Source organism: Pseudorasbora parva, chromosome 2 (assembly GCF_024679245.1).
Source record: "Pseudorasbora parva isolate DD20220531a chromosome 2, ASM2467924v1, whole genome shotgun sequence".
NCBI classification, from domain to species: domain Eukaryota; kingdom Metazoa; phylum Chordata; class Actinopteri; order Cypriniformes; family Gobionidae; genus Pseudorasbora; species Pseudorasbora parva.
In genome coordinates this window covers 33,829,174-33,843,814 of record NC_090173.1, presented here as the reverse complement: position 1 = coordinate 33,843,814, position 14,641 = coordinate 33,829,174, and the positions used below count along the sequence as shown (strand labels likewise).

Genomic DNA, 14,641 nt, shown 5'->3' with positions numbered 1-14,641 from the left:
AGCTGGCTTAAGAGCTCCCCTCATTGAGGGTCGTCTGCGAGCTTACGACCGCTTGAGTCTGATCAGATGGGCAGGCCCCCCTCGGGGCCTCCCGGGTAGATCAGTCCATAGGCCTTTTTTAGGCCTCCTGAGCACCCCTGGAATAAATGTGTTCAGTAGATCCTAGGATCGAGCAGAAGAGACTCCCCTCGATGGCAAGGGTAAGAACCATTAAGCTGAGTACTGCTCTCCAGGATTCCCGTCTCCGAGTTCCGGTCTGAGGAGGCCATTGCCAGTTTGCAGTCCCTCAGTCTGGATGCTCATAAGTAAGAGCGATGTCCGGAGGCTCTGTTTTGACAGACAGGGTTGGCCAAGCTGGGGTGTCCCACAGAAGTGACGCCAGGTGAGGCCTCCCTGGTGGCATTCGGTGAAGGTTTTTCCCGAATTAATGACGGCTGGGGCGCCCTCGGGTCCCCTAGCCACATTCCCTTAAGGGACTCCTTCCTTCGAAGTAGTAGGTCCCAGGCCCTCAAGCAAGCCGAGAGTAGGAAACCTCAGATAAAACTTGTTTAGGTTCTCTCTTAGGCATATAGCTTGGGCTATGACCGTAGGGAGTGATGTCACTGGCAGCCTGTGTGGCTAGAGGGGGAGTGGTTCAGACTTCCTGCGAACACTCGTCCAGGCAGTTCTCACTGCCAGTAAGGGGCGTGCACTCCCCTCAGCATGGCGGCGTGGGTATATCGTTCCCCGTAGCGTCAGCTGACGCAGCGCGAGTTCCCTTTCGAAAGGGAACGTCCCCGGTTACGTATGTAACCTTAGTTCCCTGAGAACAGGGAACGAGACGCTGCGTCACATGGCCATGCTTCAAGGTGTGCCCACCCACAGTCCCTTCAGACAAAGAGGATAGCGTCATGTTGGCACGGTGCCCTTTTATACTTCCTCGTCGCACGGTGATGACATCACCAGCTGCCGACGGTCAGTAGGATTGGGATTTCATAGCGATTTCAGACACCTGTCACGCTGAAGGCGTTCCCCGTAGCGTCAGCTGACGCAGCGTCTCGTTCCCTGTTCTCAGGGAACTAAGGTTACATACGTAACCGGGGACGTTTCGTTACTAGTTTCGTTACTAATTTCGTTGAAAGAAGTTATGTTCACCAAGGCTGCATTTATTTGCTAAAAATCTTAAAAAATTGCATAACTTTTCTATGTTTCACATATTTTATATGTGATTTCAACCTGTGATGCCAAAGCTGAATTTTCATTACTCCATTACTTCCCATTTACCAAAATGTATCATGATTTCTATGCATTTCTATACTTTCAGTATAGATAAATGTTTATTGGATACCAAATCAGCATATTTTAATTGATCATGTGACACAAAAAGGTGTCACATGATCAATTATAATATGCTGATTTGGTATCCAATAAACATTTATCTATACTGAAAGTATAGAAATGCATAGAAATCATGATACATTTTGGTAAATGGGAAGTACAAAAGAACAGCATTTATTTGATTAAATTGTTTATTTGATAAATAGTTTTTCTGTCATTGTCAGTTTAATATATTAATTAAAGCATTAACATTTTCAAAATAAAATCTAACTGACCTGAAACTCTTGGTACAATGTTACTGTATGTATTTCTGATTTTTTTTTTAAACAAACAAAACAAAATTGAATCTATGCTGTTATAATGGCTGCACTGCCTGTCATTTTGCAGTACATTACTTCTGAATGTCCCTCTTCTCCAGCATGCATGTTATAGCCTTTCCATCCCTCTCTGTGTACATAGATTTTTCGCCCACATATCCAATTTATTTTGTAATTTACAGAACTAGAACTGAAAGGAGAGGTGCTAAAAGGTTGGCTCAGGCAGATATTGCCACTTGACCTACAATCCACAAGCTTGATTGATCATCCATTGCAGCTCAGTTAGCATGATTGCTAAAACAGAACCGCTGGATCTCATGCGATGTTATTGGTAGTTTAACACATGGTGGGTGTTGTGAAAAAATGCGCAGGAGGTATATGTGTGGCAAAATCATTTGTCATGTGGCGTGTTCCGTCACATCTGCAGTGAACTGATTCTCAGATTCTCAGTTGTACCGAAGAGGGGAAGAAGTGCATGTAGGTGTGTTTAGTGAGTTGCCATGCAGTTGTCATTCTAAGAACCTGGTGCCTTTTCCAGTACACTTGTAAGATTTTAAATGTTTTGTTAGACAAATAATGTGATGAATAGCTTTGTGGCTCCTCAAGGTAAATTTGTTAGATAAATAAAGTTAATAAAACATTAATAAGGGCGTAATTATGAGAAAACAAGTGAAATTTGAACAGGACAAGACTTGTGTTCAAGGTGAAAATACAAGGTTTTGTAGAGAATTTAAAGCTGATATTTTAGCAAATCTCTATTTTTGAATGATCAAATTTTACTTTACTGTTTTGCAATTTGATGGTAACGGAATACCAGGTGCAACCCGAGGACAAGTATTATTAGTACACTGTCAACTAAAATCTTACAATATAGTATACAGTTTTGGCAGTTTATTATTATTATTATTATTATTATTATTATTATTATTATTATTATTATTATTATTATTATTATTAATTATATTATTTGCAGAAGTTGGCAGACCGAATATAAATATTCAAGAAAAAACATCTGTATTAACACTACTATGGTTACCTTTGTGTATTGTTGTCTTCGCTCTGTGTGTGTGTATGTATTTGTGTATGTACATAATGAGATTCTCTTGTTTGATCTTTCAGAGTCTGTATGTGTGTGTGTGTAAATGGGTCAGAGGGTGTGTTGGCTGCAGTAGGGAGGAGAGCTATAGCCCTGTTTGCCTACTGCAGCCATTTTCTCTCTTCTCACTCTATTCTCTATCTCCATCGTGTCCACATTGAACGTTTGAAGTAGGCAGATCAACTGTCCCGTTTAACAGATGTACGTGTATATTTATGACTCAGTCTAATAAGGTGGAAAAACAAATACATGACAAGCAAGAGTGAAGGAGAAAAGAGAAGCGAGCAAGAGAAACTGTGGGTGGTGGAAAGTATTGCAGAATGATCTTGGGCTTGTCTACCCATGTTTCCTAGGTTTAGCAAAGAGAAGAGACAAGGAAAGATGCAACTGGAGAAGCAGTAGGTTGGAAACGAGCAGTGGCTTGTGATTGTGTGTGTGTGTGTGTGTGTGTGTGAGAGAGAGAGAGAGAGAGAGAGAGAGAGAGAGAGAGAGAGAGAGAGAGAGAGAGAGAGAGAGAGAGAGAGAGAGAGAGAGAGAGAGAGAGAGAGAGAGAGAGAGAGAGAGAAAGAAAGAGCGCGCGAGAGAGAAGAAGTAGAGCAAACCAATGAGAGCAGTCTATGCAGGAGCTGCTGCAGTAACCTGTTTTTCACTACTGCAGATGATCAATCATCCAGCAAAACCTTGAGACACAAGAACTTTCTCTTTCCTCACACACTCACATGCTGATATTCTCTCTCTGCTCACAGCTGTTCTCTCTTTGCTGTGGAAGGTAAATGGCGGATGTGTCTTTCAGTTGAGGAGCACTTTGAAGATGAAATAATATGTCCGCTCTCAACACCTCAGCTCTGGTCCTTTGATATAACACACGTTAATAGCCCTTTCTATTTTACCCCTTTTCTCTTTATTTTCTGATAGAAATGCACTGAACAAACACAATGAAAACTGATGTAAAACAGCCGCAACATGAGGCAGAGTGTGCACAAAAACATGATTTATGCATGCACAGTGGTCATGGTTAAATTACTGAAATAGCAAAAGCATTGCAATAAGACCTTCCTGTACCCAATGGATTAGCTGTTCCAAGAATATAAGTAATTTTCTTATGAAATATTTGTCAACCCTGATTGGGGTTGCATCCAAAAGTAACATGAAATTAATTCTAATGATAAAAAACAACAACAAAATATTTCTCTCAAATTAAATCTCAAGTTTAGGTGTAACATGTGCTTTGTATTTTTTTTAACATCAAATGAGCTTTAAATCAAAACAAACTTTGCTATTTATTATGCTCATAAATTAATTATATGCCTCCATTTAGGCCCATTGTTGTACTTGTATTACCCAGAGAATATATTAGTGTCAAGTTCACTCTACTTAGTCAACTGTGTAAGTCGCTTGAGATAAAAAATGTCTGCTTAATGCATAATTGTAATTGTGTGTGCGTGTGTGTGTGTGTTACCTTCTTGTGTATATATAGTTAGCTAGCTTGAACTTTATTGTCCACCAATGTGGAAATTCTCATTTGGCTTATCAAAATAAAAACAGTGTTATTTTTTGGAAAATGATACACAGAGTAAAAGTTATTCTCAAAAAGAGTTGCTTATCTATCTAACTGCCACTGGCATAAAAGTGTCACACTGCAGTTGAAACATAAAGTGAAGAGGATCTAAGTACAGCAGTCAAACGTTTATTCAGAAAAGGAACTACAAACAAAAACACTCTTGGATGTTATATATGGGGGTATTCTAGAGAGCAGGGTATGTGACATACCTGGGTATGTTTAAGGGTAAGTGGATTATCTCAACTTTCGGTTCCAGAGGTACAGATGTAACTTTCCGGGTATGCAAGTAGACATAGCAACTCACTCTCTGAACATATCCTGCTTCCAGGATTAGTTTGCTTAAGAAGTATTCAGATGTGTGTTATATAATTAATATAGTTATATTAATATCATTTGTTTTATATAGTTACAGTTTTATAATATACAGCAATTATATATTCGTTCTAAAGCATTATTATAACAAGGTAATGTTTAAATGTTAGTTATATTTAAACGTATTATTTATTTTCTGTATCTGTATTCAATTAATAAGCAACAAACAATATAATGCTTATTCTCAGTCAATAAAGATTACTTATTAAATGAAAAAATAGAAAAAATTATGGCACAAGGTGGCGATGTGTTCTAGATTATGTAAATCGCTAGAATCGTAGAATGGCATGCTTTTTCTTAGCGTCTGTTGTGTTTTCACAGGGACTCATCGATTGGTTGCTCTTTTGAGAATGTCATGTGTGTTAACCGGGAACATACTGTTTTGTCAATTCTCACAATGACTAAGTGGCTAAACGCATCTCGTTGTCATGTAAGGGACCTGTTCTTGTTGGACAGACATTTTAATTGCATTTTGTGTCTGTTAAGAGGCACAAAGACACCCTTTACGTTTATGCCCCCATAACTGCCGTTTAAGCTGAGGGGGGCTCTGGGCATTAACTGTAATGCCTGTGTTGCAAGCACCAATCCGGTTCTGTTTTTTTTTTTCTATAGACTGTACTCACAAAGATATAACGCTCAAGATAAACTTAAAAATTTCCCAGAATTGTCCTTTAAACATATCTGGCTAGTCAACAAAACTGGCTTCCTGGTATAGGCCCCAGAACTAAGAATGACTTCAGTGCCGTTCTTTGTTCTTTTCTCAGAGAAAAGCTCAACTCCAAGTCTTCCAGAGTCGCGGCCAAAGCCGATTAGAAAGACCGCCGTTCGGCAGCTTCTGTGTTTAGTGTTACTAGTAGCACGCAAGTGCAACTCACTAGGATAAGCCCCGCCCACCGACTCTATACACGATGTGATTGGCACAACCAGAGTTTGGTTTTTCCAGCTCAGAACTGTATTGAGAGTTGCTAGACGACACTCGGATTAGATTTGCTGCCGCTAGGGTGCGTTTAGATTTTAGGCTAATAAATCAGACTAAACAAACACAAAACCCAAGAAAAGGATTTTTATGTTAAAAAAAATGCAACCAATTTTGGGACTTTGTACCTTCTTACAGATGGAAGCATTGTGGGTGTGTGGAGTCAGATAAAAAATAAAAAAACCTTGTAGCTCTTCTGTGTATTGCCAGCAAATACAGTTTACAGTTTATCAAACTGTGTTTGCCAGTGTCCTATTCTCACTTTCCTTTGCAACTTATTCTTATTTCTCAAGTTACCATACCAGGCTGTATTATTAAGCAATAAATGCTCTCAACATGATTCACATGTACTATTTCCAAAATTCATCAGTTTACGTACAAGGAACAACCTTTGAGTGACTTTGCTCAAAAATATTAAATAAGAGCACTGACTTGATCCTTTAAGGCTGGAGAATCTAATAAATGAGATTTAATTGAAAATCATTTGAGCAAATCTGTTTGTGTTTATTAATGTGTTTGGGTTCCTTTATGGGCACATAACCTGATGATTGTTTCCTGTATATGTATGTATTATATGCAATCGCTATTTAATTTTGTAAAAACAATATCATACGGTGTATTGGACAGATTGCAGAGTATCTAGATGCTATATGTTTTAAGACCCATCAATCCCCTCCTTTTGCCTTGTTAGCACAGTGATGCTAAGATTCTATCAATGAGAAATGGCTCCTGTTCCCATGGAAACAGTTATGAATGAGAAGGGCCCAGTAACCGTAGAAACTGTCTGAATGAGGAATTGCCGGTTGCTATGGGGATAATGGTGTATTGTGAGGAAGTCATCCTCATCAGCTCTCTAAACAAACAAACCTAAAAAAAAATGTGTTTTGGACTTTACTGCTGATACAGTATTTATTCATACAGTGTTGTCGGTAACTAAACGTTAGTGTTATGACAAGTAGCAGCGCTGACCTACATTTATGTCAATTTCTACAAAAAGACAGTCATTTCCCATCCTTTTTCTCTCACTCCTAGCTGTATACACATTCTCCCACTCGCAGTGTGTGTCTGGGATTGTGATGAGATGAATTGGCAGATGCCTCCCGGGGGGTTGCCCCATGTCAGTGCAGTGTAAACACCTGTGAGGTCTCCTCTGTATCCCATAAACCCAATCTGTCAGATACTTCAGGGGCTCCACTGGAGCCCACACACCCACTTCCTGAACCTCCCTCAAAACAGCAAGGCTCTCAGCAGCTCCAGTTTAGTGGAAGAATCCCTTTATTTATACCTTTACAACTGGGGTCTCATGCAAAAATTATCTGGGGGCCTCAAGCTAGGCGGCGTTCTCCAGTAAGGGCCAGTTCAACAGTTTTGTAATTATTTTATTTTTGTTTAGTTTAGATTAATGTGTATTTAATATGTAATTGTGTTTTGTTTCAAAACATGTGCACAAGCTGCTAGACCAATGCTTTAACATGTTTAAACAAGACAAATAATCTGTGTTTTATTTGTGTGACTTCCGTTCAGTTTTTTTATTGTCATTTGAAATGTTCACTCAAGCATTAGGTCATTGTATTTATTTATTTATTTATTTATTTATTTATTTATTTATTTATATATATATATATATATATATATATATATATATATATATATATATATATATATATATTTATTTATTTATTTATTTATTTATTTATCATTTTTATTGTTAATGTGTGAACAAGAATGTGTAAAGTGAATGAGCTGTGAGTCAGGATTTTCCCACATTGTGTGGACTAAATGTCCCTTGATAGTAAAACTTAAAATTATCTGGCAACAATATCCATAAGGAATAAATAAATATAATAAATATATACACTACCGGTCAAAAGTTTTTGAATGGTAAGAATTTTAAATGTTTTTAAAAAAGGCTCTTCACCAAGGCTGCATTTATGTTATTAGAAATACAAATAAGCTTTAATATTGTGAAATATTATTAAAATATAACATTCTATTTGAATATCAGTGTCACATGATCCTTCAGAAATCATTCTAATATATTGATTAACTGCTCAAGAAACATTTATGATTATTATCAGTGTTGAAACAGTATTTTTTTTAGGATTCTTTGATGAATAGAAAGTTGAAAAGAACAGCATTTATCTGAAAAATAAAGCTTTTGCAACATTATAAATGTCTATACTGTTATGGAGCCAGAATGGTGACTTTAAAATTTGGCATCACAAATTAAAATTGTCATTGAAAACAAAAGCAGAACTGAAAAAGGAAACATTGGCATTGAAACATTTGCATTGAAAACAGTTGTATTGGCATTGAAACAAGTATTGGCACTGAAAAAATAAAATTATTAAAATATTACAATCTTATTCTTTTATTGTAGTGGGATTTATTTGTATTTTTCAATGACCATCTTCAGATTTTTTCTTCATGTCACTTTTTCAGTGACAGTTTTTTTTACAATGTCAGTTTTTTTTCAATGTCACTGATTTTCAGTTTCAACTTTCTGTCACTGTTTTGGCGTGGAGAGGGGCGGGGTCTGAGGGGAGGGGTAAGTAGAGCGTAGTTTGCATATCATTGCATATAGGTATACTGAAGCAGTAGGCCGAGCGTCACTTTACTGGAACCCGTCACCAGCTCTGAAGCCGTTTTGTGGAGTTTACCGGGAACTTCCAAGCAGCAAGTCTGTTTTTTTTTTTATCTGCCATTTACATGTTTATTCACGTGCAACCTGGCCGGTTTGCTTAACTTTTAATGGCCGATATGCTGTTTTTTTTCCCCCCGACGTCAACTGAAACATGTAAATTACTAACGCCGTGTTGGCTACTTAACTGTGGTTAATACAGGGTCAAATATAAACACCGGTCACCATATGCACAGAATAAGGCTAAAAGTCCGGTTTGGAAAAAATTAATAGGTTAGGTGTCTGACGAGTACATCACAACAGTGGCTAACAGTAACATAGCCGGTGACGTTAACATTGACATGATAATCAGCAGGGCGCCGGCTGTGTAACACTACTGACATCCCCAACCACACACACACACACACGAGAGCCGCTAGTTCGGCTTAAACGCAGCGTTACACAGTAACTCCTAGGGCCGCGAATGTGCTTCTATCTGTATTTAATGGTGCTCATGTGACGGCACTGGATTCTGCTGTGCTGGTGTGATACTGCTGAACGTTTTGCGTTAGCACGTTTATGAGGTCTTTTGCAGCAGCAAATTAAATACAGATAAAAGCACACTCGCGGCCCTAGGAGTAACGTCTGTCTCCGGTGTGTGTGTTTGGGGATGTCAGTAGTGTAACTTACACAGCCGCATTAACCACAGTTAAGTTAGCCAACACGGCTAATGTTAGTAATTTACATGTTCCAGTCGACGTCGGAAAAAACAAAACAGCATAACGGCCGTTAAAAGTTAACCAAGCCGGCCAGGTTGCACGAGAAAACATATAAATGGCAGATAAAAAATATAAAAAAAGACTTAAACTTGCGGCTTGGAAGTTCCCGGTAAACTGGACATTAGTCATGCGGCTTCAGAGCTGATGACGGCTTCAGTAAACCTATATACAAATGATATGCAAACTACGCTCTACTTACCCCTCCCCTCAGACCCCGCCCCTCTCCACGCCAAAACAGTGACAGAAAGTTGAAACTGAAAAATCAGTGACATTGAAAAAAACTGACATTGTAAAAAAAAAAACTGTCACTGAAAAAGTGACATGAAGAAAAAATCTGAAGATTGGCATTGAAAAATACAAATAAATCCCAATTCAATAAAAGAATACGATTGTAATATTTTAATAATTTTATTTTTTCAGTGCCAATACTTGTTTCAATGCCAGTACAACTGTTTTCAATGCAAATGTTTCAATGCCAATGTTTCCTTTTTCAGTTCTGCTTTTGTTTTCAATGACAATTTTAATTTGTGATGCCAAATTTTAAAGTCACCATTCTGGCTCCATATACTGTCACTTGATCAATTTAATGCATTCCTGCTAAATAATGTATGTAATTTTTCTGTCCACTAGAAGGTGCATATTCAAAACAAAGGCGTAGTTTGATGAAGCCAAGTTTGAGGTCAGAATCTTGGGACATGTAGTCTTCCAACACGATCTCATGGTCATGCGTATAAATAGTGCGAGTTTGAAATCTCGTGGAATGTATACACCAAAATGACTTTTGGCATGCGTATGGTACGTGTTTTTTTGCGTGCATATGATGCGCACTTTATGGTGTGCATATGACACGCTCTCTTGGGTAGGTTTAGGGTGATGGGGTGGGGGGTTCGTATGTATAATACGCCATAAAGTGTGTCTCATATGCACGCGAAAAACCGCATACCATACGCACGCCTCACAGCCGGTGGAAAATAGGACTCTGGCAGAAATCATGTTCATGGTTGCGGTTATTAACGTTATTGTAGTATAAGGCAGAACAGGACCGAGTGTTGTGGAGCTGAGCAAAGCCGCTGGAGCGTTTTTGTTGTTGTTGTTTTTTACACAAACACACCTCGCGAGTAACAGGACTTTTATTATGACAACGGGGCGTCGGGGGCCATTTCCGCTTTTCGTGTCATGTATGAGGTAACGCAGCTCTGTTTGTCATACATTTAAGTGTGTTTAAAATTATGTTAAGACGTTGCTCTATGCTTAGCTTCTGTGACACTTGTTGCACAGTAAAGTGTTTCTGCCAAATAAAACCGGAAACCGAAAGTAATGCAGATACGACGCAATTGACAGGCGACTCCCTCAGACGTCCTGGGTCCTTGGTTAAAATAGCAATTTTCTCACAATTTACAAATAGTTGAAAACATTTGGGGTATTGTAAGAACTAAACTGAACACAATATATAACACTGACCTAGTGGTTTTTGGATAGTTTACTGCAAAAAATACTACATAGTGCACCTTTAAATGGTTACTTCACCCCAAAAGGAAATTGATGTCATTAATGACTCACCCAAATGTCGTTCCACACCCATAAGACCTCCGTTCATCTTCGGAATACAGTTTAAGATATTTTATATTTAGTTAGAGAGCGTATCTAAGTGTATGCACACTATACTGTCCATGTCCAGAAAGGTAATAAAAACATCTTCAAAGTAGTCCATATGTGAAATCAGTTGGTTAATTAGAATCTCCTGAGCATAGAAAATACATTTAGGTCCAAAAGTCACAAAAACTACGACTTTATGCAGCATTGTCTTCTCTTCCGTGTTCCTCAAATAAAGAAGCAAACGGTCATGAATCAGTGATTCGGATCGCCAATGTCACGTGATTTCAGCAGTTTGGCAGTTTGACACGCGATCCGAACTGCTGAAATCGCGTGACATTGGTGATCCGAATCATTGATCGAGTCACTGATTCATGGCCGGAGGTCTTACAGGTGTGGAACGACATTAGGGTGACATCAATTTCATTTTTGGGTGAACTAACCCTTTAAGTTAATAAAAAATCAATACAATTTTTTTTATAAATAAAATTCTTACTGACCCAAAACATTTAAATGTTAGTACAGTGTTACAAAAGCTTTTTATATCAGATAAATGCTGTTCTTTTGAACTTTCTATTTATCAACGAATCCTAAAATATAAAATATTAAACAATTACACAACTGTTTGAACTTTGATAATAATCATACATTAGACTGATTTCTGAAGGATTATATGACACTGAAGACTGGAGTAATGATGCTCAAAATTCCGCTCTGCATCACAGGATTAAATTACATTTTAAAATATTACAGTTCAAATATTAACTGTTAAATATAACAATTTAACAGATAATATTTTATCAATATTTCAAAATATTACAGCTATTTCTAGCTGGTATTTCTAATAACATACTGTAAATGCAGTCTTGGTGAGCAGAAGAGACTTAAAAAATATATTGAATTCTTAATGAAAATATAAAGGTTTTCATGAGGGTTAGGCTGAGGCTCATTATAAATCAGTATAAGTCAATGGAAAGTCCCCACCCTTATAGAGAAATAAGTACGTTAGTGTGTTAGAGAACAAGAGAGAAAGTGTTGTATAATAAGTCAGGTACAGCTGACAGTGGTGGCTCTCAGACTGCAGCTCTATAAATAGACGAGGAGAGATGGGAATAAATCAGCCAGTCAGCATCTTCCTCGCTCTCTCATCCAGCTCCTCCCCTCTCACTGTTCCCTCTTCCTCCTCCAACCCCCTTTGGCTCTCTTTTTTCGCCTCCTCCCCATTTGCTCTGTTCATTCTCTCTCTTTCTCTTTCTCTTTCTTTCTCATTCGACTGTTCGTCCATCCCCGGTAATTTACATTAATATTAACTGAATAACTAGACTTCCTTCAACCTCCCTGATTTCCGCCTCTCGGCATCTATGTACTTTGCTTTTTTATGACCTTATTTGCTTTTAGTTTGTTTTCCTGAAGACAAAGATGATAGCAGCAGCTTTCTTTAACAGTTCACTCTCATATCAAAGCAGGTTCAAATATCTCAATGGGCATTTTCCAATATGTCATGTAAAAAGCGAAGCAGGTTTTGGTTGTCAGCTGCCTTCAAAAACAGGCTTCACGTGGTGTTAAAACTAATATTTTGTTGCTAAGTCTGTGGGTTTTTAACGCAGATTAAAATTTCTATGTCATATGTTTCGCTATCCATGATGTATTGATTCAGTTGGAGTCACGTCTTTGTTCTTCTCTGCATGTTATCACTAAAGAGAATCAGTTTCCAGTGACTTTCCTGCACAAATAAAGGTCATATGAATACAAAGCAGCGGTACCCACATTTATCTCTATTCTCTGCGTAGGGACCTCTGACATTCACTCTGCGGGGGGACGGGCAGTGTGTGCCGCCATCTCTCAAATCATTAATGCCCACTTCTTATCGTATCTGAGTCCATGATTCACACACTGTAGCATAGATATCTGACTTAATACAGTCATTTATGATTTTCACTTTTTCATTGTTCATAGATTTACATGAGCTCTGGTTATACACTTTTGACTACCTTTATACAAGTTTTTTCTCAATAAAAAAAAACTGTCACTAAAAGCTGATCCTCTATTAGTACAAAGATGAACCTCGACTTATTCTTTCTGTATTTTTCTCCAGAATCCTGTCAACAGTGGGCTCAGACTTTGACCTGAGGACGCTGCGTGCTGTTCGAGTGTTGAGACCTCTCAAACTTGTGTCTGGGATTCCAAGTGAGTAGCATATTTGTTGCAATTCATACAATTCATATTATATGCTTTCCATACAATGAAAGTGGATGTGATTTGTACTGCTAAGCTCCAAAAAGGAAGAAAAAAGGCCTTCATTGGATGCATCACACTGAAGTCACTGAAGCAGGCTTTCTGTGGGTCTTAAAAAAGTCTTAAGTCTTAATTCGCCCTTACACAAATTATGGCCTTAAAAAGGTCTTAAATCAGAGGAGAAGGTTTTAAATTCATTGTGATGGCATTAAATGTTGCATGCAATACATCTAGATACATTTACTTGTAATGCAAATGTAAAATTAAGTCTTGAAAAAATATACAAAATTAAGTGAGAAAGAACAAACATCCAAAGATAGCATCAATTAGTTATCAAAACTTCCCTTTGAATTAAATTTAAACGAGACAGAAACACAGAGGAAAAATGTCACTTTTGTGAATAAAAGAATCCATATTTTAGTGGTTGGAAGCAGTCAAGCTTCTTTTGTTGCAAAAATAATTAAAAAGTAAACAATTTCTGTTAAAAGTGGTATTTTTAAACTGTTAAGTGTTGTTAATCCAACTCGTTGTGTTTCTCCCTAGACATTTACATTTAGAGAACATATTGACTTATTGTTTTCGCTTCAATTAATTCCTTACATTTTCTTTACTTGGTCTTAAATGGTATTTTAGTCTTAAATGTACCTTCATAAAACCTGCAGAAACCCTGCTAAAGACAAATGGCATTTATTCTTGTATGTCACGTGTCCTCATACAAAAACTAGTTCATAAAATTTGCTTTTGTATGCTGATTCAGTATATTTGAAGTATGATGATGCACAGTTTAAGTGATGTACTTTGTGCCATATTAACAGCTGTTACAAGCAAGTTTTGTAATCCAATGTTATGCTGCAAAAACAAACACTGAAACCTCTGACTATGTCAATATGCGTGTTCTCATTCCTCTAGGCTTGCAGGTTGTTCTCAAATCCATCATGAAAGCCATGATCCCTCTGCTGCAGATCGGTCTGCTGCTGTTCGTCGCCATCCTCATGTTTGCCATCATTGGTCTAGAGTTCTACATGGGCAAATTTCATACCACATGCTTTGACGAAATCACAGGTTGTCACTTTGTAAAATTTTATGATCCCCACAACTGGCACTATCACAAGTGGCACAGTTTAATTAATAATGAAAAAACTGACATTTTTCCTTTTCTTACACCCTTTTCTTTCTGTAAGATGAAATCCGAGAGGAATTTCCGTGCGGGAATGAGACTGCAGCTCGGCGTTGTCCTAATGGAACAATATGTAAACAGTACTGGCTTGGACCTAACTATGGTATTACCCAGTTTGACAACATCCTGTTTGCCGTGCTCACAGTCTTCCAGTGCATCACCATGGAGGGTTGGACTGACCTGCTATATTATGTAAGTCGCCTTTCAGCACTTGACTGTTTAGGATGAAGTGTCGAGTAAACAATTATTAAATATGACTATTCGAATGATCGGAGTCATCACTCCGGAGACGGGTTTATTAAGGATGACATGTCAAGAAAACAATTATTGAATTGAAATATTCGACAGATAGGAGTTATCATGCCGGTCACGCCTACATATGTTTTTTTTTTCTTCTTCTTTTTTGACACAAATATACTATGGTGTGAAAAAGCTTTAAAAACAAAAAGCTACATTTTTAAATCAATCCGGGACCTAACCCGGCAGCCAGTGGTGAGGCTAGCACAAGAGTAATGTGCGGATACTTTTTGGTGCCAGCCAGTAGTCTAGCTCCTGCGTTCTGAACCATTTGCAGACATTTGACAGTTGAATTAAGCAG

At 37.9% G+C, this 14,641-nt stretch overlaps 1 protein-coding gene across 7 annotated transcripts in view; it reads left to right on the top strand.

Moving 5' to 3' along the window:
- Nucleotides 1-14,641, top strand: part of cacna1aa (calcium channel, voltage-dependent, P/Q type, alpha 1A subunit, a) — a 115,642-nt gene that overhangs the window by 33,337 nt on the left and 67,664 nt on the right. For all 7 annotated transcript variants that reach the window (XM_067417470.1, XM_067417461.1, XM_067417515.1 and 4 more), the window contains exons 4-6: nt 12,727-12,818; nt 13,776-13,928; nt 14,048-14,235. In XM_067417470.1, the coding sequence (XP_067273571.1) occupies nt 12,727-12,818; nt 13,776-13,928; nt 14,048-14,235 (433 nt within the window). The remainder of the gene's footprint in view (nt 1-12,726; nt 12,819-13,775; nt 13,929-14,047; nt 14,236-14,641) is intronic.